The sequence below is a fragment of the Pleurodeles waltl genome, chromosome 3_1 (genome assembly GCF_031143425.1).
Source record: "Pleurodeles waltl isolate 20211129_DDA chromosome 3_1, aPleWal1.hap1.20221129, whole genome shotgun sequence".
Taxonomy (NCBI): Eukaryota; Metazoa; Chordata; class Amphibia; order Caudata; family Salamandridae; genus Pleurodeles; species Pleurodeles waltl.
Window position 1 is genome coordinate 1,347,808,972 of NC_090440.1, and position 22,785 is coordinate 1,347,831,756.

Consider the following 22,785-nt stretch of genomic DNA (forward strand, 5'->3'; position numbering starts at 1 on the left):
TCGGACCACAGCTGTGTCCACTTCAGCTTCAAGAAGACCACTGTGCATCACCACACCCAGCAACCACCAAGAAGACACTGGAACCGAATCACCACAGAACAGCTCGCATCAACCCTCTCCCAGAACCAACCCACCAGCACCACCGACCCCAACAAAGCCGCCTACAACCTCACGAGCTGCATCGCCGACTGCGCCAACCTCCTGGTCCCCCTTAAGACTCAAGCTAACATCAACAACCACAAGAAAAACTCCTGGTTCACCCCCGACCTCAAGGACTCCAAGAAAGAATGCCGCACCCGCGAGAAGACGTGGCGCCTCAACCAGACCGAGGAGAACATGTCAGCTCTCAAGGACGCCACCCGCCAACACCACCAACACCTCCGCGCCGCACGAAAAACAGCCTACCAGAACAGACTCGACAACAACGCCCACAACAGCAAGGAACTATTTGGCATCGTCAAAGAGCTCTCCAACCCGGACGCAGAAAACAACTCCATCCCTCCCTCACAGGACCTCTGCGACTCCCTCGCTGCCTTCTTCCACCACAAGATCACCGACATATACGACAGCTTCACCACCACCAACACGAACCCCCCCTCGGAACCCGCCACCGACATCACCACCATCCTCACCTGGAGCCCAACCACCACTGAGGAAACCACCAGAGTCATGAACTCGATCCACTCTGGATCCCCTTCCGACCCCTGCCCGCACCACATCTACAACAAGGCCAACAACATCATCGCACCCCACCTCCGAGACGTCATCAACGCATCCATCACCTCCGCCACCTTCCCAGAGAGCTGGAAACACGCAGAGCTCAACGCCCTCTTAAAGAAACCCACAGCAGACCCCAACGAACTCAAAAACTACCGACCCATCTCTCTCCTACCGTTCCCCGCCAAAGTGATTGAGAAAATCATCAACGCTCAACTCACCACCGCCCTGGAATCCAACGACTCCCTCGACCCCACACAGTTCGGCTTCAGGGCTAACCACAGCACCGAAACCGCCCTCATCGCAGCCACGGACGACATCAGATCCCTGACCGACCAGGGAGAAACTGTGGCCCTCATACTCCTGGACCTCTCTGCAGCCTTCGACACGGTCTGCCACCGTACCCTGATACACCGCCTCAGCAACACCAGCATCAGAGGCAAGGCCCTGGAATGGATCGTCTCGTTCCTCTCCGGAAGAACTCAGAGAGTCCGCCTGCCCCCCTTCAGATCTACAGCCACGGAGATCATCTGCGGCGTACCCCAAGGATCCTCCCTCAGCCCCACTCTCTTCAACGTCTACATGACCCCCCTGGCGAACATCGCACGCAAACACGGACTCGACCTCATATCCTACGCCGACGACACCCAGCTCATCTTATCCCTCACCAACAACCCCACCTCAGCAAGGACCAGACTACACGAAGGCATGAAGGAAGTAGCGAACTGGATGACTGACAGCCGGCTGAAACTGAACACAGATAAAACGGAGGTCCTCATCCTCGGCCCTACTCCCAACGCATGGGACGACTCGTGGTGGCCTCCCGCCCTAGGCAGCACTCCCCAACCCACCGACCACGCACGCAACCTCGGCTTCATCCTGGACTCATCCCTCTCCATGGCCAGACAGGTTAACTCGGTGACCTCAGAATGCTTCAACACCCTCCGCATGCTCCGCAAGATCTTCCGCTGGATCCCCACCGACACCAGGAAGACCGTCACTCACGCCCTCGTCACCAGTCGCTTGGACTACGGGAACACTCTGTACGCCGGCATCACCACCAAGCTGCAGAGGAAACTGCAACGGATACAGAACGCTGCCGCACGACTCATCCTGGACATACCCAGCCACCACCACATCTCCGGACACCTGAGGAAACTTCATTGGCTCCCAGTCAACAAAAGAATCACCTTTAGACTCCTCTCCCACGCACACAAAGCCCTGCACAACCTCGGACCTAAACTCATCAACAACCGTGTCTCCTTCTACACTCCTCCGCGCACTCTACGCTCAACCGGACAAGCCCTGGCAGCCGTACCCCGCATCCGCAAAGCCACCGCCGGAGGAAGATCCTTCTCTTTCCTGGCAGCGAAGACCTGGAACTCTCTACCCAGCCACCTTCGCAGCATACCCGATCACCTCTCCTTCAGAAGGCAGCTCAAGACCTGGCTCTATGAGCCCTGCCCCCCCCCCCCCCCCCCAGCGCCTTGAGACCCTTTAAGGGTGAGTAGCGCCCTTTATAAATGCGAATGATTGATTGACTGGTACAAGTATTTCATGTGAAAGTATAAAAAGGTGAACAAAAATGTTTTTCTTTTTTTTTCCATTTCCAAATGATGATGTGTATGTGGTATGTATGTTTTAGGCCGTTGTGAAGCCTCTGCTTAGAGATGAAGTGTGTTGGCTGGGTCTACTTTAATTGAAAGTTGAAAAGAAAGATTGATGATACCTGAAGAGTTTGGATTTAGATATGTAGTATTGGGAGACATGACCATATTTTGATTGTGAGATTTGATTGCCCACAGAAGTTTGAGAGTAAAGATAAGCTTTGCTTCTGGATACTAGTTGCCCTTCTCAAGAACTGATCAGCCAGCCTACAGCACTGCCTCCCACCCCTACCTCCACAAAGCATTTAAGAAGGGCAGAGTGACAGACTTTGTTGAAAGTAGCAGATAATTCTTGGTGAAAAAGCAATGTCAGATCATGGAGAAATCATCCACAACAATCCCAAGACCGATTAATTGCTAGGAGTGCCATCATTAAGTGCATATACAGTACAGGAATGAAAATTAATTGCATGTTAGTCGGCTTCCTGGGGTACAGGGCCAGAGGGTTTGATAAAGTCAACCCAAGACTAGTGCAAGTGGATGAGAAATGCTCTGTCTGAAGGGGGGAGGAGGAATTATTCCCATGAGTCACCGAATCATGCAATCAACAGTTTGTATTTCTTTTGGAGCAGGGCTTTTTTTCTTTAACACAGTAGGGGTTATATCCCAAGGCTTGCTTCATGCCCACTTCATTGCCCAAATTTTGGAGTCTTTCTGGTGCTACATTTCAAGTACTTTGTAAATGTTGATCATATCAGAAAACATCAGCCTCACATCAAAGGAGGCTCTCCTAATACCCACTACTTTGCACATAGAATTCAATGGAGTATTATACATTTCCATTCACAAGCATCCTACATTTTTTATAGGGGTGGGTCTCATTCTCTAAAACTTACTGTCTTCATCTAACCCTTTGCTAGGTACATACCAAGGTAACCGGCAACTGGTGACGTTTGAGCCTCACCACTGTGAGCTGAAATCCATGGTGCATGCAGTGAATGATTTTCCCTTCGTAATATGGACCACTCCAGCTTCTCATCGCAACCTGCATACAATGGAGAAGAGTGAGAGTTATACCATCTCCCTTTCAGTGATACAGCCTATCAAATGGCAGGTGATGTGCAGATCTCTTTAGAAGGCACAAAGCCATTTCTGAAGCGAACTGCTGCAGGAGAGACTTGACTGTTATTAATTATTTTCAATTGGAGTCCATGAATCAATATTGCAGCGCTCGCTAACCTGCCATCTAGAATGGTTACTTAAACAGCCTCAGACAGTGCTCAGGAATGTCCAGTTTAGAATGGATGTTGTAGAAAGATGCAGATTCCTAGGTAATTAAAGCATTTCAGGGTGTTTACTTGGGGTCTGTGACCAGTGTACAAATAAAGTAACATAGCAGCGTAGCAGGCTGTGTTCACATATCCTTCGCCTTAAATACACACATCCCTTTCAGTGCTCCATGCTTTTTACCATGTTTTACTTAATCACATTTCAAGCAGGATAGGTAGATAGTATGCACTGCTACCAAATAAAAAATGTTGCATATGTGCCTTTTTATATTCAAGATATCAACACCGTTGCCATACTATGGACATAAACAAAAGATCAACATGTATCCACAAGGATGTGAGCCATGCCAACTCTTCAGAAGACACATTTACGTACAATTAATCTGAAGTCAAATCCGAGTCCTGGTGGCAACGAGTGAGAATTTAGGAAATCATTTGAAGCATCATCTGCTTTCCAGAGCCTATTCATCTTTGGTGGTTTTCCAAAAATGGTGTACAAGGCTTGAGAAAGGTTTTCATCAATAATGAGGCGGTCTACTGTTTCACTATAATTGTGAAGTCATATACACATTGAAGTTTGTAAAAAGATAAAATGATTCACAACCTTCCTTGGGTTTGGACTACATAGATGCCAAGAGGGCCCATGTCACGTGCAATGTTTTCAGCCAATCCTGGTCTTTTAGTCAACAGCAATTTGGGTGCTGGGTTATTTGAGACCTTACTTCAGGGTGTAAAGGGGGTATTACTATTTCCAAAATGCAATGCCCTGCTGGCTAAAAAGCCAGGACTGTCTAAATGCAGCAGGTCTTTTGAAACAACATTAGTAGCACATAAAGTTTTCATACAAACGAATGGTATGCTGAAAAGCGTAAAAAAAAAAAAAACAAAAAAAAAAAAACCTTGAAATGAGGGCGTGACCTGAGCCCATGTAAGATGGCTGCCTAGTTCGGTGATTCTGCTCCATGCCCAGCATATCAGGAACATCAGGTGGGGGAAGCAAACACTGACAAGACTGAGGTGTATTGCTGTGCGGATCCGGTAACATTGTGGCTGGAAAAATGTCAAGAACCTAAATAATATTATGGACAGACTTAGACTGCTGTAAATCACAGATTACCCTGCGCTAACGTTACAGCATTGGGTCACTCTGAGCCCTCTGCCAACATCCTACCAAATAGAGTTGTTTCACAAACCTTATCAATGCTAATATAATTGCCAGCAACATGACCAAGTGCCACTTCCTTTGCACCCAGGCCCCTTCAGCAACACCAATATAATGTGCTCTGACCCCGCAACACATCTTTACATGGACAACAGCAGCACCACGTGGCTCGGCGCTTCGTTGGAATCTTTCACCATTCTTCCACTGCATAGGGCTGACACCTGCAAAGTCTACCCACATACCTCAAAGAGGTACAGCACGACGGCTGACCACAGGAATAATGAAGCAACGGACTTCTGAGACAATAAAACTTCCTTAAAACGCTCCAAGGCTCATCCACTGTTACCAGATTCGCCTATAAAAACGAAGGCGGATTCAAATGTCTGTAAGGAGACGATCATGCAGAGTCTCCACGCTCTTCATGATCTCGCATAACTCACTAAGAAAAACACAGAGGCAATGCGCGCTGGGATATATAGGTTTTAAGAAACGACTTCCAGAATATGTCCAGCAAGGTCTCAGAAGCAGAAACCATAGTTGTATTGCTGGAGAACTCTGCATCAAATGAAAAAATCAAAATTGGATAAAGCTACTTGCAAGATCAAAGCTCTCACAGGAGACATTTCAGAATTGTAAGATCGTAGCCATAGAGGAAATCTACCTATCTTTGCTCTACCTGAAAAATCTGAGGAGAACGCAAACTCATGTGTCAAGTTCCTGGAGAATGGCTAACTTGCACGGTCAGCATCAAATTCGACAAGGACTTTGAAATAGAACTGGCACATCGTGCACCTATGGATAAACTTCACTCCAAATCTCTGCACCTACGTCCCAGGAATTATTTTTAGATCATTATGCTATTGTCATATGAAAGTCATACTTTCCTACACAATGAAGGTTCAACAGATCACCTGGAATGGCTCTAAAATCAACATTGCAGGGACGATCACAATCCAGAAAGGTTTCCTAGCACCCTCCCCAAGCACAGAGATCACAACATTCCATATGGCATGCCGGTCCTTCGAAGTTCCGGATTGTGTTCCAAGGTAAAACAGTGATCTTTACTGAACGCAGTGAGCTGCAAAGCTTGCTAGACTTTTCAGTTCCGTCAGCTATGACTACATTCCAGTCGACCACTGTACTCTACATCTGATGTAATCTAATCTCTCTTTAACCCCTTACAGCAGTCTCTACCTCCATTTGCGTAAATGTTTCTCCTAGGTTGTTATACTATTTAAACATGAGGGTAAACTCTAGAAAATATATAGAACAATTTAGCTTACAAGTACTAGTTGTCCTGTTGGGCGATTCCCCAGGAGAGTAGTTTCTCAGAAAGGAGATCAATGCCTCCTTTGTTTACCCGAATGCAAGAGTTTGTTGGAATTCACCAAGAACTGTACATCTCAGTGTGCTTTGCATTACTAATAACTGAAGTGGTATTACTTAGGTCTCTGGTGCCTGGCTGGGGTGCCTTATGACATGCGATCTCATATCATTAGGGACAAATTGACCTACTCTACTCCTATTTTTTTTAATGTACCTCACAGATCTCTGGGATCACGATCCGCTCCCTCTTGCTACTGTATGTCATAGCCACATAGGTGATATGAACATTATACTAAGTAGTCCTATCATAGATGAACCAACCTTACTGGGTTTCCTGAATGGCACATGTTGGACCTGGCCCTTGTGGCAGGTTCATCCCACGACTTTTTGCCTAATGCCTCCTATTTTTTCTGACCTCTCGCTGTTGGCTCTAGGACTCGGAGCACTTTACCACTGCTGACCAGTACTAAAGTGCAGGTGCTCTCCCATCTAAAGTTGGTATGATTGGTTTGTAACTAATTGGCATATTTAATTTACCTGTAAGTCCCTTGTACAGTAGTATCTCTATACCCAAGGCCTGTAAATTAAATGCTACTAGTGGGCCTGCATCGCTGCTTGCGCCACCCACTGAAGTAGACTTTCAAAACTGTCTCAGGCCTGCTAGCGCAGGGCCTGTGTGCACAGTTTTCTCCCACAGGGACCTGGCATCTAAATTTACTTGCCAGGCCCAGGACTCCCCTTTTACTACAAGTAAGTCACCCCTAAGGTAGGCCCTAGCTAGCCAAACGGGTAGGGTGCTATATATGTAGAAGGCAGGACATGTGCCAGGTTGCATGGCCTGTCCTGGTAGTGGCAAACAGCCTAACTTGGTGTCTCACTGCTGCCTTCTCATAGGAATGCTTTAGAAATGCCCTGCTTTATAGGTAGGGGGTATTGTCTGATTTATGAGGGTAGCATAGGCATGTTTGGTATGGCTGTAATGGTGATAAGAAATGCTGCTTACTGGTGTAGGGGTATTTTTTATTACTAATACAGAAATGCCACTTCTAGAAAGTGAGCATTTCTCTATGTTCATGACTGGTGTTTTGCAGCTTGACTCCAATCCACGTCTGGGCAGAGTGACAGATGGGCTTTGTGCATACTTTTCAGACAGCCTGTACACAGGGAGGTTGGAGGTGTCACAGAGGTGCATCTGCATACTGAATAGTCTTCCTGGGCTGAGAGAAGGGAGAGGCGGGCACACCTGCATTTGTAAAGGCTGTGCTCTGGCTTCACACAATAGTCGTTTACCCCCCACTGATGTTTGGAGCCTGTGCTGGAGGATAGGGGGCACTCCCAGAACCAGTTGGAACTGGTTGGAACCTCCTCTCCCTACCATTGTAAAACACTGTAAAAACTGAGTACAGGGGAGTTTTCCCCACACTTGGGAGACTCTTGGAGACATTTTGGAACTGGACATAGAAGGCTGGAAGGACTCACCAGGAACTGCCAAGGACTGCTGCTGCTGTGCTGACCTGTGACCTGCTTGGTCACTGTAAGGAACTGCCTGCATCCCCCTTGCGCTGGCCTGCTGCTGGGCACTGTCCCCTGTGCTCCTTCTTCCTGAACTCTGCCCCCCAGGGGCAGGGTGCTGTGGCCCCTGACCCCTGCAACCCTGTGAAGCCCAAGGAGTGCTTCAGGACCTGAAAGAACTGGCGCTTTGGAAAAGCGCTTCACCTTTTATGGAACTAGTACTTGGGGAAAGACAGCGTACAATTTGGAGTCAGTCGGGGGGGGGGGGCAAAGAAGCCTCGGAGGTTCCCCCCCGGCCCCAACGAAGATGTTGGGTGGGTCGGGTGGGGAGAGAAGCCTTGTCCGAGGCTCCCCACCCCCCCAGAACCCTTGTGTGGGCTGTGTCCCGATCACGGGCCCCAGGAGGGACCCGTCAGCATAATTGGCAGGGCGGATGACTCATCAGAGGCTCCCCACACCGCCATCGTCTTGTTGGTGCTCTGGCCCCTTTGTCGTGCCCCACCCCTGTGTGGAAGGGCCAGTGGAGGCCCGGGGGGGGGGGGGGCTAGCGATTGCGGGCCGGAGGGGCCAGTTACAAATCGGAGGGGGTGCGCGACGCCCCCCTCCTCCCTAATTCCCTTCTCGACTTCGGCCCCCCTCATGCGGGCCGGGTGAGGTCTGTGGGGGCCCCCCAGTGATCGCGGGCCCCAGGAGGGGCCTGTCATTAATGCAGAGGGGGAGCGTGCCGCCCCCCTCATCCTTGGAACTCCTGGGAGGCCCCCGCTTGGCACAGAGGAGCATTGAGGCCCCATTTTTGTTCCACTGGAGGTGCCTCTTCATGGAAACCAGGTACTACTCAGAGACAATGTATAGGATGTAAGTTCTTTCTAGAGACTTTATTGGTGTATATGTTGCCCACCTGTTTTTATGATGTGTTCATATGTGAATGCAAATGTTCCCTTTATGGGCAATAGTGCTATTATGTTTTTCTGACTTGCCATATGTATTATAATGTTCCTAATATGGGTGTTTATGATGTTCTTATGACAAGTGCTTTGGTGTAATAACGTGTTTCCTGACTACTGCTTCTGTTGCAGAATACTAAGTAACCGGTGTGTTATATGTGACTACTGCTAGTTTTGCAGAGTAACTAATGTGGGACGTTCTGACAACTGCTAAGGTAGCAGGATATTACTGATATGTGATGTTTGGTCTAATAATTGCATTTTGTACAATACAGTATATTTTCATATAACTTGGTGTGGGGATAGTGCATCATGTGTGTTGTGAAAACGCTTTACACATTGCCTCCAGGTTAGGCCTGACTGCTCATGCCAAGCCACCAAGGGGGGGGGGGGGGAAGCAGGGGTTATATTGGACGTATAACTGCCTTGCCCTGACTAGAGTGGGTGGCTTCTGCCTGGCTTAGGTGCATATCCTAGCCAACCAGAAACCCATTTCCTAACAGTACATAATATAAACTACCTTGTTGTCCCAGATTTCTCAAAGTGTTAACCTGATCTGTTAAACCTCCGAGTCATAAGGGGACTCTCGGTCTGGACATTGTATTCTCCGCTTGTCTTTTTTAGGGTCGAGCCTGCGTCGCATGCGCTTTTTGTAATTAAAAAGGGCTCGGAGCCCCTTCCACGTCACGTCAGTGTTGTGTTTGGCTTGTGGGCTCGCCTGTTAGAATCTCCTTGATTTCATTAGTGGAAGGCATGCATACGTCATGCCTTTTCCGGTGGATAGCCCTCCTCGAGCGCATCGACCAAATACAGACCGGCTCGTGGACTACTTTTTCTCTCTTTTCCAAGCGCAATCTGGCTTGGCAGAAGTCGAGTGCTTTACATAATATCGACCCTGTTTCACAGTTAATTGCACTTTTTCCGGTTAGTACATAAATGTAATTTTGCCGATAGGTTTCATTACCAGTGAAAAGTTGGGTTAGGAGTTTCCAACGCTATCAGCTCTGACACGAGCAAACGCGAGACCCGTTGCATTGCAAATGCTTGTTATAGACTGGTTACTGTTCATGTGATTATTCTTTGCAGGGTTGGAGGGCCACCAAGCTGCACTAGGACGGCCCCATCATGGCTTTATGCAACCTGGTTACAACAAGGGTGAGGATATGAAGACTTCTTGCATCCGGAGGGTGTGTGGGTAAATAGGGGAGTTTGTTGATTGTGTTATATTCTTTTATCAAGCTTTTCTTCCACTGGTCTATTATTTCCCTGCGCTCACCCCAACCTTTTCCATCCTCCGTTCTTTCTATACTTTGTTTCTCTCTTTGGTACTGCTTCTTGGACATTCTACACTTACCTCCTCCCTAAACGCAATATTTGACATACGCCGGAAGTCTAGCATCATACAGATTATGCGCACAGTATGGACACACACTGACAACATATTTCCCTTCTACATCATCTTATGAGGCTTAACTCTTATGTGGCCTTAGATGCCATCTTCTAATAGTCTGAGAAAATATAACTTTACAGCATGCCACACACTCTAAATAATTTCTCACTGAACACTAAAGGCATCAACCAGCCAAACGTAAAGTTACAGCAGATTACTGTAATAATTTAAAATGTGACATCATACTGTTGCAGGAAACCCACCTTAGGTCAATACAAGATGCAACATTCTAGAGTCGTTGGATTGCTGATACTAGCATTTTTCCTGCCCCACAAAACAAAAATGGTGTGGTCACACTAGTGTCGAACTAATCTGGGATTTCAGTGATCTCCCACACACACACACCAAATTGGGTAGATGGCTGATTTCCAAAACGAAGAGGGGCGACTCTGAATTCCTCATTGTGAACATTTAAGCACCAAATGACAACGCTTGTGAATTCTGGAAAGACCTTGACCACCAACCCTCAGACCTCCTGTAATGCTATCTGTATTTCACCACAGATTCCATCTTGACCACTCACTCCATTTTGTGATTAGTTTAGCTTCAAATGCTGTCACATCGGTGGCCAGGTATTTTTTCCATGCACAGCTTGTTTTCTACATTGAACATGTTTCCGCTCTTCTCACCAGATATGGGAACATATCATAGGGGATGCAACTGTGTTAAGAGTGTACCAGGATGAGAATGTTTATATCAGAGAAGGGTACAGCTCTGTCTTGGAAATCCATATTGGGATCTGGCCGATTCTTTTGTGTGTTTTCAACACAGACCACGTACAGCCAGTGCTTGAATTTCACAACTTACTTGAAGGTTACCAGAACTTTCCTCTTGAAATTGTTTAAGGTATATAAGGCGGGGAAGCTTAGTGCTGAGGTAGAAGGAGCTCTCCTGAACTTGGACGCACAGTTCAGAATAAAAACAAAAAAAAACACCCCATGTTGGGAAAACCTCCTGCCTCAACCATCCAGGGTTGCTCGGCTTGATGATGCTGGCAATGATCATGACTTCGAGCCCCATGGTGATGCATTTTTAATTCATAATTATTTAGCTTTGCTGTGTGTATGCATAAAAATATATATATTGATGTATATATATATATTCACTGCATACATATTCATTGTTGATGTATTGTACTTTTCTGCTTCTTATTATTCAACTGCTGTGATTGTTTTAGTATCTCCATGCATTTTCCTTCATTCAAGTTAAATGCTCATGTTAATATTTTTGTATGGCCCTCATTTGAGACCTGGAAGTGCCTTAATAAATTAATTACTCAGACTACGAGTGCTGCATTATTTAGCCTTGTTCCCTGTTAGTTTGAAGCTAAGCAGAACAATTCACGGATAATTTAGGTATTATCCTAGGCAGCTATTTCAATCTACCTAAGCAGGGAAATTTAGAGAGGATCCCTGCTCATAAATTCATAGGTACCAAAGCACATAAACAAATGTTGATACGCTTTAAAAGAATAATATGATAGATGTTTGGCGTCTCCACAACTCCACCAGGAGTGACTTCACTTTCTACTCATCTCCACACAACTCGTTCCTGCGCATTGATTATGTTCTAGTGAGTAAACCAATTCTCCATCTTATTCAAGATCCCAAAATAGAGCCCATAGTGATCTCAGATCATGCAAGTGTATCCATTCAATTAGTGCTTAGCAATGGATCCCAGTCTCCCTGCCAATGGCGGCTCAATACTAAAAAAAAAAAAAAAAAAAAAAAAAAAAAAAAAAAAAAAAAGGGAAACAAAAAGGCTACACAAAGAACGCCATAGACAACTTTCTGAAAGATCATCTTCCAAATGACATGTCGCCATGACCCACTTGCATGCCCTTAGAGCTACACAGAGAGGGACTCTGATCCAGATAGCCTCCTCAAAAAATAGATCCATTACTAACCGTCTTAAAAAAAATTGAAAACCCCATCCTCAGCCTCAACAGTCAATTTCTGCATTCCAAAGGCTCCGAGCTCCATCCTCAATTACGCTCATTGCAATACGTATACAAACAAATTATAAGTCAGAGAGCCCAGAAGTTGATTGGCATCAAAGTGGGGAGGCTCTGTAACAATAACAAACCCAGCAAGGCTCTAGCTAGCTAAAATATACAAAACAGAAATCTCTTAGAGAAGCCATAAAAACTTTGCTTCAGTTTATTGGACTGCAACACTGATATCCTAGAAGAATTCAAGCGATTTTCTGAAAATCTATATACCTCTAATGCCACCATCCCCTTTGAAAAAAATTAATGAACACCTTGATTTCTGTAAGCTCCTTTCAGTATAACTGAAAGACTCTATTGCCCTTGACAAACCGATCACAATGGATGAGATCAACAGAGCTACATGATCCCTGAAAATCAGAAAGACCCCTGACCCAGAAGGCTATACAGTCACATTTTACTACATTTTTGCAGATAAGATTTCCAAATCACTGCATGCCATCTTCCACCAATTTGTGACCACGGGCTGTATATCTGGCTCTGCCACTGAAGCCACCATAGTAGTATTACCCAAAGAAGGGAAAAAAACATCTAGATGTTAAAACTATGGGCCAATATACCCGATTAAAATTGACTACAAAATATATGCAAAAATTGTTGCCCAAAGGCTTGATTCAGTATTTCACCTACTTATGCCTCACTCCTAAACGGGCTTCCTCAACGGAAGACTGGCGTCATGTTTTAGAGAAAGACAAATCAACTCAAAGAAGGCCTTTGATAAGGCCACTCTGCATAAGTATCTTGTGGGCGAGGACTTCAGTAGGATGGCAATGACCTTATATTCCAGCCCGACTGCAAGAGTAAGGGTTAAAGGCATCTCGCTCACCCCTTATCTCTGTCTCCAGGCACCCGACAAGGGTGTCCATTATCTTGCCTACTCTTTCTCTTAGTGATTGAACCGCTAGTATCAGGGTTCAGAAACAATCCTGAGATCCTGAGCATACAGTTCAAAACGAGTAAACATGTTGTGGCTACCTACGCCGGAGGATATCTTATTTACAGAGGACGCCTCCCATGCCATTCCAATCATTATGACAGCAATAGACAAATATTCTCAAAGCAAGGGGTACTGGCTAAACAAAGATAAGTCAGAGGTTTTCCAACTAAATATACATTGCACAGCTACAATCATTGGCAGGCTATGTTTAAAATGGCAACTGACCGCCATCAAATATCTTGGAATCTAGTTCTCATCAGATCTCATTCAATCAGTCATCCTCAGTGAACAAAAAACCCTCTATAAAGATCCCCTCTTCACGTGGTTCCTCCACCCCAAAAAAAAAAAAAAAAAAGATATATATATATAAAAACTTTAAAAAAAAATCACCTGGTGGAGTTGTGCAAGTACGGTAAAAGTGATCACAGCTCCACTGATCAACTTACTATCCAGCATGCTTCTGGTGTCCCTTTTAAGTACCTTCTTTAAATACGTGGAGATTGCCATATCTGAATTTATTTGGAAAAAGAAAAAAAAAAAAACAAGAATCACTATAATAGTTCTGAAGAGGAACAATCACTTTGGTTATATATATATATATATATATATATATATATATATATATATATATATATATATTTTCCAGATTATGCCCACTACCAAAGAGCATTCTTAATAGCATAATCTGTATGGTGGATCACTCCTCATAATCCAAACACTCCTCCATGGCTTTCCATCGAGATAGGTCTGATTGTACCTCTACCCCTCTGCTCCATTCTCTCTATTTTTAATCCATCAAAGCTCCCAATAGACCACTTCTGTCAAATTTTGTTAGACATTGCACCCTCTCTTCGACAAACGACTAAAGTATGTTACAGGGATCAACCCTCGCTTCTCTTAGGCTCAACTGCCAGATCAGACTAGACGGACTAACAATTTTTTAGCCCACTTGGGCTCACAAAGGAATACACAATATAAATAATGTGTGTCCCAGTTCCAACACGACACCCTTCTCTACCCAACAAACTAAATTTGTCCTTTCTAACATTGATTTCTATAATTTTCTGCGCCTCAAATGTGCACTGAGAAAGCTGAAACGTCCTTACAAACCAGACCTCCCACATTAACTCACTACTCAAAAAACAAAAAAGGGGGGGCTGCGTTGCTTCTCATTTATACAAAATTCTTGACACACAACGGCCAATCCTGGAGTTCTCACCAGAAAATGGCAAACATACATCCCATCTTCAAAGGACAAACGCTTCAACTAAATGACTTGGCAAAAAAATTGGAAATCCCCTTTTGATAAAAAAATGTCTCCCTCCTTAGCCCAAAACAGATTCTGGTCTATTCATAAAACCTACTGGATCCATGATAGATTACATAAATTAGGACTGAGGGTTCTCTCCCCCCCCCCTCCCCCCACGACAAAGACACAGGATCTTCATCACATGCTTTTTTTTTAGTGAAATTATGCATCCGTTCTGGGCAAAAATCCAAGATCTATTACGGCAGCTTGTAGGGTGCCCAATAGAAATTAACTTCCTGTCAACACCCTAGGTTTCCACAATAATCCCCAAGCACAGCTTCTGGATAACCATAAACCATCACTAGTTGACCTCCTATTATCCTTAGTTACAAAATGAATCCTTTATGACTGGAAGTCAGCCTCTGTTAGCTCCTTTGACAAGTGGTGGAACTTACTCTGTTCCATCGGAAGTGCAGTTAACACCTTATATTCCACCGTACACTGCTCCTCCAGCCCAAGATGATTTTGGGATTCTCTGGGCACTTTTCTACAGGAACAGAAACCCCCATAAGCACCCCTTTGCGGGAATACTCCCCCCTCAGTCCTGGGTAGCCATGCCATCCTTGTATCCATCCTTTTATATTCTCTACTCTCTCTATTGCTTCCGTTCTTTTCCTCCCTCTTCCTTCTCTTTAGACCGGCGGGTTAGTTTCTGTGATACAATCCGTCCCTTTACAGGATCACATACCTAAAGGCTGAGTATGAACCTATAGTCTGTAATGACACATCTAGATTACCATTGTTCAATGCTAAAAGAGAATTTTAGGTCTCTATCGTTCCTGCTACCATATTATAGGGACTGATAAGAGTGTCCCAGTTTGTTGTTTACTTTTGTTATTATGAACATAAAAATGAATAAAAACTACCTGAAATCCCCCCCAAAATTATAAAAAAAACATGAAAGAAAAGGGCAACATGAAAGAAAGGGGCACATTTACAGTGGGTGAGATGTATAAGATAGAGACAGGCTGCATTATCTCGTGTCTCAGGCATGGGTTACCCAGGTTCTCTGTGTTAGTTACAGTCAGGTCACTTGGAAACTAGACCTGCATGATACACTGATGTTATCACGGCATGTTCATTCACCGAATTCATACATTTTACCAGATATTTCATTTTTACCTTCTCCGTTCCCAGACTAAGTTTTCACCATACTTTGGAGACCGCCATTTCGGCATGTGACCAACGAAAGGCCAGGATGTTCCAGACAAAATACTACTGAGACAGCAGAACTCAATGGGAAAATGTGAGACCTAAAGCACACGAGACAGCAGCAGGACTGGCAAAAAAAGGAATGAAAATAAAGAGCATGAAATAAGCACACTGTATGAATCAGGGCACATTGCCAAGGAGCCCAGAGCACATGGATAGATCTTCAGCGGAGCCTTGCTTTTTAATCAGTTACATGTTGCGTTCTGGAAATCGTATCTGTTAAGCGGCCCCATGTTAGGTGTGACATGTTCAGTCTGACTTTTTTTTGTAGTCCTCGGAATGTTGCATTCTGGGATTTGGATTTCACAAGTTTGGTTTAAGAATCCCACCAGTCGAAACCTGTGGTTTTGCCTTTAAGTCTGGACGTTTTAAGTCAAAATTCCAAGCACACCCAGCGCAGTTGTTGAAAAACCCCGAGTGTTAGAGTGTGTTGCATATGGCATGGGCCTCACAGTCAAAGTTCTGTTATAATTTATTAAACGTCAGGCCAATAGCTCAGCCGAAATCAAATTTCCCTTTGCACGTTGAGACGCTGGAATCCTACACTTATGATGACTAAATAAAATGACAAACATCAAAATGAAGAGGTAAATACGACGGGGTGTACTACTCACAGGGGCACAGAACGTCAAGATCGCTCTATGTATTATAACCTATACAGGTCTACAATTAAGAATAGTTAAGATAAATATTTAGGAATGTTAGCCACAAGAAATCGGGAAGGACGGCTTTAGTTCCTCTATTCATTTCCAACGGAGGAGAAACAATCTGAATACAGTTAACGCTGATTTAACAATTGTTGGTTAAAAATACAGCCTTCTAAATAACCTTACCTGGAAAGTACTGGTCAGTAGTGGCTGTCAGTTTCAATTCTTCCTCCATGTCCCAGTCTTCAAGTCCAATCCGTAAGTGGAGTTTTTCGAAAATAGAGCGGTTGCGGAAACGCAAAAACATCTCTCTAAACTCTACTCGCTCTCTACTCAGGAACAGAAACTGAAATCCCTGGGGTCCCTGGGCAATTGGGCAGAACGTTAACCAGTGCCTCCCGCAGGCCCAGCTGCCGCATATCGAAGGCTGATCCATGTCAGGTGTGGCCAGTACATCTTGCTAAAGCTCGGAGGGTTCCCTGACAGATCTAATTTTTTCTTTGAAATTTGACACTCGAAATCTTTGCTTTATAATCTACTAGACACCACTAAAAATGGCATAATGTTTAAACTAGTCACATCTGAGATAGCACTACGTGACTTTTCTGCCAAAATTTCAGTTGGACCAGGGAACTCTTGTTTCATAAAGCCCGCCAAGTTGTCACTGCTAGGATTCACTCGGTGATTTGTAATCAAGGTACAGATTTTTGCAAAGAGTTCATTAACCTTTTGAGCTATCTTCCAGAGATTGGAGGGAGAACCGCTTAAAATACCTGTTTTTTTTCCTAGGTAGTAATGGATATATATTACATTGTAGGTTCAGTCAGTGACCTTTGATATGAGTTCATCAGTCATTTGAGGTCTGGCTCATGGTTAGTCACTAAACTAAGGGTTTGCCCATGGCAGTCAATTTGCTTAGTACTAGTTTGGTCAGCTGGTATGTTCATGGTCAGGCAGTTAGCTCAGGCCGAACTCAGGATTAGTGAATAGGTACATATCTAATCCAAGGTCAGTCTGTGAGCTCAAGCCTGGCCCTGAGTCAATAAATGCATTGACCTGGCTCACTGTCAGTGCGTGAGCCTAGGTCTGTCTCGAGATCTGTCAGTCACATATCTCACATGACCCCCATATCATGTGTGAAGCATTCATTCCTTTTTAGGTCTACAGTAGTCTGCCTGCCCCACCCCCAATATTTTCAATGGAAAACATGAAAATGCAACTCCCATAATGCAATGGGGTGTCATTAAAAAGGCAAGGGTAGCCGAAGGAGTCACCAATGACACAATGCTTCAGAGGTTGCTAGCACTATGGTAAAGTGCTCAGTTTTCTCTGGCTCTGAGTGAGCTAGTACCCTGAGGACCTCGAAATCAGAAAGTAGACGTAGGCCAGAGACAGTCATACAGGATCATTGAGTGAGCTCAGGCTTCTGTCACGTTTGATCAGAGATCTGGTATGACTCCCTGTTGTCCGGTGAGCTCAGATTTCATTCGCCTATGGTAGCCAGTCACATATAGTGATTATCAGGATCACTCAGTAAACCCAGGTCTTTTCCTTGGTAGTTAGTTCAAATCTAGCATAGTATAAGTCAGATCCGGTCGGGCTCAAGATCACTCAGTGTGCTTAAGTCATTGAGCAATCCTGCCAAGTACCACACATCATGATTAAACTAATGGATTTTACTGCTCTGAAATGCACTAGTAATCAGTGCCTTATTGTGCAGGCTGGCCACTGTTTGGAGATAGGGGAGCTACTGCATTGAAACGGAGATCACCACCATTCTGTGCGCAAAATACAGGTTTGGCCAATTTTATTCATATACGTAACAAGCAACATTCATGGTCAGCTCAGTGCTTTTCAATTTTTTCCATATGTTGGTGTGGTCAAATAAGTTATGTTCTTTGTTTAAATGAATGGGTTGTTATGCAACATGGCTTAAAGTCGACAAAAAGGCGCTATGACGCAGGCCGCGTCACAGCTCATTTTTTTCTTTACTGAGAGAGATTAAACAGGATAAGAGGGAGCGGTGTATGGTAAAGTAAAAGGTTGAAAGGTCAAAGGGGGAGAGAGGATGTCATGAGTTTCCTGGTCTGTAACAAAAAGGGAAGAATGGGTGGACTTCACAAGTACAATTTTGCTAATGTATTTTTACTGAGTTTTATATAGTGCTGAGATGCTAACTTGGTCACCTCAGAACAATATCTGAGGTCCCTTGGGCTCTAGGAAGTTAGATCGGATTCCTCGTTGAGAGCAGATTTGGTGGGAGACCGCTGGTCAAAACATAATTTACCTCAAGGATAGCATTGTGAGGTGAATGCCATGGGCGGATACTCCTCTGGTTTTGGCACTTCCTCCAGGAGTTTTTCTGTTGTTCCTCAGCTCTAACTCGAGTCATAATTTTTCCCTCTGCCAGAGGCAAAACAAGACCCTTCGTTTCCCCGAGTGAGCTCTGGAAGCGTGGAGCTGGAAGTCCTCAAAGCATAAGGTAATGAAAGGCCTTTGGGGAATTTTGCACATCTGTAAATGTCTGGGGATGTCCGTCTTTATTTCTGACTGGATACAACTGACACTAGCAGTCCCGGTCCGAAGGCTTCTACCAAGCCTGGACCCAGAGGTACACAATGGGTAGAACATTGTGTACTATACCTGCCAGGTCTCTGGTGTAACGTTTTAAAAAGGGACGTTAGTAGACTACCATAACCACTTCAGTAGTACTGCAACAGTTTAATGAAGTTTTCCAGACCCTTGCTTTAGGAGTAACTACTGTTTCTCTCTTTCCCGCTTGCTAGGAAGTGTCACACAAAGTGTAACACGAAAGCACTGAGCTGTCACACAGAAGGGCCATCAAACATGGAAATATGGCTAATAAGCAATTTGAGAGCTTGGCAGCCACTGAGCTCAAGCCTCGCTCTGCATCATTCAAGGTCCTCAAGAACTGTCTGTCAGTAAAGTTATTGTTTGTTTGGGTCAGTGACACAGCTTGATCTGGGTCAGGGGCCGAGGTCTGGTTGATAAGCGATCTTGCCTCGGGTTAACTACACTCCGTGAGCTCATGATCAGTCGTCTGGAGTTAACGTCATTCAGTCGTGGAAGCCGCCGTCTTTCTGGGCACATAAGGCTTCAGGATCAATTATCTTTGAATAATTCCAACTGGTGCTTTCTTTTGAAATACCTTATACAGCAGTAACCTAACCTAGTCACAGAGGATCCGTACCCCTCCAATTAAAAAGTCGCTGGATAGTTTTTGTCACTGTCTTTTTAAGGAGCATCGGGCGGAAGTGAGGACATACCCCACGGGACACCCGGAAATAGAGCCGGAAGGAGTGCGCTTCACGTGTTGTACAGAGGGGAAGGAAAACGGGACTTCTCCTGAGCCCTGGGGTGCCACCGAAGAGAGACGATTACCCCGAGACCACAGGAGCCTTTGAGGGTAGCAGTCACCATGCCCGGAAACAACTCTGAAGGCTGCGAGGTCAGTAGCATCAGCAAGCCCCACCCACTCCCATGCGAGGTCCTACGCACCACACGCGATTGCGCAAAGACAGCAACCCCACACGCCCCGTGATGATTGGGCCCACCTTCTGATGGCTGATTGGGCAATTGATGACTCACCTTGAGCTGTATAGTCCGAAATAGCTGTCTGTCAACAGAGGGGCGGTGCCTTTGCAGCTGCAAGTTTCTGTCGGAAAAAAGAGGGCATGGAGTATGTGGTAGAAGATAATTTTAGAGGTTGGTTGTTGGCCTCTTCTGACTTCGCTACACCCTCAGTTCCACCCTTTTACTTCAAGTACCGGTTACTGTCCCTAGAGATGCCTATTTAGGGCCGAGTGACTACAGTACTTTGACTGTCTATACTTCCTAATTCATTAGTTTTAGTCAAGTTAAATGAATGTAGCGAAGTAAGAATGCAACTCTCAATTTGCCCTGATCTGGAGATGAGTCTTTGTGACATAGATTTAAGTTGTAAATGTTACCCATCCTAACTTTCTTTCACTTGCCTCCCCCAACCCGCACATTTACAACACAGACCTATTTAGCTTTACGGTCGGGGTTGCCGACCTTGGAACTGGGGAACAAGGGCTCGAGTCCCTGCAGCGCCTTAACTTAATGTGATTCTGGGCAAATCGCTTCAATTCCACGTGTTTAAAAAATGAACTTGGTCTTGAGTAACATAGCCGGTGTTTATGCAAAGCGTCGTAATAACTTCGGATCGAGTTCGTGCTATATAAAACTGCAGACCCATCGATTTCAGAAAACTGACCCGGAGCCCGGCTATCATAAGATTTCTATATAATGCACACGATACGTAAGTGAGATATGATGCAACGCTTTAAGGTTAAAAAGATAATTTCTTCAACATTTGTGTTCCAGTGTTATTAGATATCAGTAAATTGAGTGAGGTTTACCGAAATTAACACTCTTTGATCCCGTACTCCCAAGCCTCCAAACGGCGTGAGCAGCTCATTCAGTCCAGGTTTTGACTTTGCATTGTAGATTTGTACTCCTAGCTTTTGTGCTGTTAAAAAGAATAATTATACTAGAATGTAAAGAATAATACCCGGTTTCACGCCTAGAACTGAAGAAACTCGAGAGGACAGGACTAAACATAAGCTTTAAAGTACTATGTGCTCTCACAACATTATCATGCTTTAGTTAATAAATATGTCAGTTTATATAGGTGCAATTTTATAGATGGCCATTGTTGTAAGAAGTACGGCAACATCATTGCCTATGAAACTATTATAAGAGCATCGATTTTATATATGTCCTGCGCAGAGAGTCTGCATAGTGCTCTGTATTGGTAACTCAAGGAAGCCAAGGCCTGTGATAAAAAAAGAGTTGCCTTGGATCATAGAGTTTGATCAGAAGAGGAAGCTGAATATTGAGCCTAAGTTGCTTGATTAGGCATTGAGCATTTCATCTTCTGGGTGGATATTTCCTTCCATCTCCTATTAAACAACTGATACTCAGTAGTTACATGAGCGAAATTTGTGCACTATATTCACATACTATGTATGTGTATGGCTATATCTTTTTCCAGTTGCCAGCCACAGCTATGTCGATTACATCCAACTAACGGCGCCGTTGCCAGCGGCGGTATATGTTGCCCGCCGATAATGCATATAGAAATCTCTTAAAGAAGGAAGCAGCTCTCCAACTGCAGCGCATCCGGCTATTGAGAAGGGCAGTGAAAACCCACATAATTATGTTACTGTCCTATACGATTGATGAAGACACTGGTCAGATATCGTTGTTTGCCTGTGCACAGTATGGAAACCTGACAATATGAAACTGCAATGAATCAATTTATGGTGCTTCACAGGAACACCCACAGGAATGAGGTATGTCTTCGGAGGTCCCAGTTTTGATTTCATCACATGTGTAAGTTACTGCCAAATTTTGTGCAGTTGCAAGTTAGGGCACTGACCCGAATTGACTAATGAATAGCACACTATAGGGACATATACTAGCATGGAGTTATGTTATAGTCACATATGTGGCATCACGTTGTGTGTACTTATATTTTCTTTCTTGTATTATTTCACAATTGCAGGTCTGGGTGATTGCAGTTTCATAACAGTTTTTAACGTTTCATTATCCGTGTTACCACACGCTGACCTCTACAAAGTTTCAATTGCAAGGCTTACAGTGTGGAACAGGTTTCATTAGGAATAAATGGTGAGGCTTGCAAGCTGATATTAATTCTTTTATGTTCATTAATTTATGTGATGAAATTTCAATCTAAATTAAAATTCAGTGATAGGAAACTCTTTCCTGCAATGCTATTTTGTCTATTGCAATTGTTTGATTTGTCATTGCTCTGTTAGAATATATATTAACTTACTAAATATGTATGCAATTCTTCTCTGTCCGTGATGGTGTGGACATACATTTTTTTTTTGTTTTTTAACTTGCCAAAGCCTTTATTACTGGTCTGATGTGCAGACCAGTAATAGTCTTTGGGTGGGTGTGCGCAGTTGTAGTGCTGCTTCCTTCTTGAAAGCATTTCTGTTTGCACTGCTTATGACCACACAGTTTACATTACTCATGACATATTCCATGGGATCATGGCATGACATGAAATGACATAATTGATAACAAAACTACATGGAGGGGCGTGAGTTACAGTTTCTTCGGTTAACTATAACTGGTGAATTTCAGAAGATTTCTGAGTTTAAAACAATACATTGTAACTGACATTTTCACCTATTCATAACACTACTTTAATGTTGGCTTTTTCAGTGAAAAATATGTGTTTGTGTGTTTTTTCTAGTTCAGTTACTCCAAACAACTGAAATAGTGTTGTGTTCAGGGATATTGCTGCTGCCATAACTTCTACTGTGTTCCTTAGTCTGTACTCCTATCAATTTAGTGCCAGTTTTCCAACTGCCACCTGATAGGCCTGTTCACTCGCCCCCATGGCTATATTCGGTGGGTCCAAGACATCTCCCAGGGTTCTGTGCACAGTGGCATGGACTGGCTCCTCGGAAATCACTCCACTGCCCTCCTGGCGCCTCACCCATTTTGGGAAATCTGGAAACACTCACACGTATACCTAGTGTGCAGTTCACCCTTGTGCCCCTCTGTGCTCTTGGTGGCGCTCTATCATCTGTGAGCTGCCTCCTCTTTGTGCTGTCTCAGTAGTCCATCACCACTCCCCTGAATGG

The 22,785-nt window shown here is 44.5% G+C and overlaps 2 protein-coding genes across 7 annotated transcripts in view; one reads left to right on the forward strand and one right to left on the reverse strand.

The window, feature by feature from the left end:
* Window positions 1–19,437, reverse strand: part of FOXR1 (forkhead box R1) — an 89,978-nt gene extending 70,541 nt beyond the window's left edge. Inside the window, exons 1-2 of one of the 2 annotated variants that reach the window (XM_069224808.1) lie at window positions 16,307–16,679; window positions 3,253–3,369 (exon numbers count right to left, since the gene is read on the reverse strand). In XM_069224808.1, coding sequence (XP_069080909.1) covers window positions 3,253–3,369; window positions 16,307–16,556 — 367 coding nt within the window. In that variant the 5' untranslated portion in view covers window positions 16,557–16,679. Of the gene's footprint in view, window positions 1–3,252; window positions 3,370–16,306 lie in introns of both variants that reach the window. The other variant, XM_069224809.1, reaches the window with a different exon arrangement.
* A 14-nt stretch (window positions 19,438–19,451) lies between these two features.
* The window catches only part of HMBS (hydroxymethylbilane synthase), a 43,448-nt gene continuing 40,114 nt past the window's right edge, over window positions 19,452–22,785 (forward strand). The window contains exons 1-2 of one of the 5 annotated variants that reach the window (XM_069224812.1): window positions 19,457–19,589; window positions 21,672–21,796. In XM_069224812.1, coding sequence (XP_069080913.1) covers window positions 21,794–21,796 — 3 coding nt within the window. In that variant the 5' untranslated portion in view covers window positions 19,457–19,589; window positions 21,672–21,793. Of the gene's footprint in view, window positions 19,590–19,759; window positions 20,424–21,671; window positions 21,797–22,785 lie in introns of those variants that run through there. The other 4 variants (XM_069224813.1, XM_069224814.1, XM_069224810.1 and 1 more) reach the window with 4 other exon arrangements.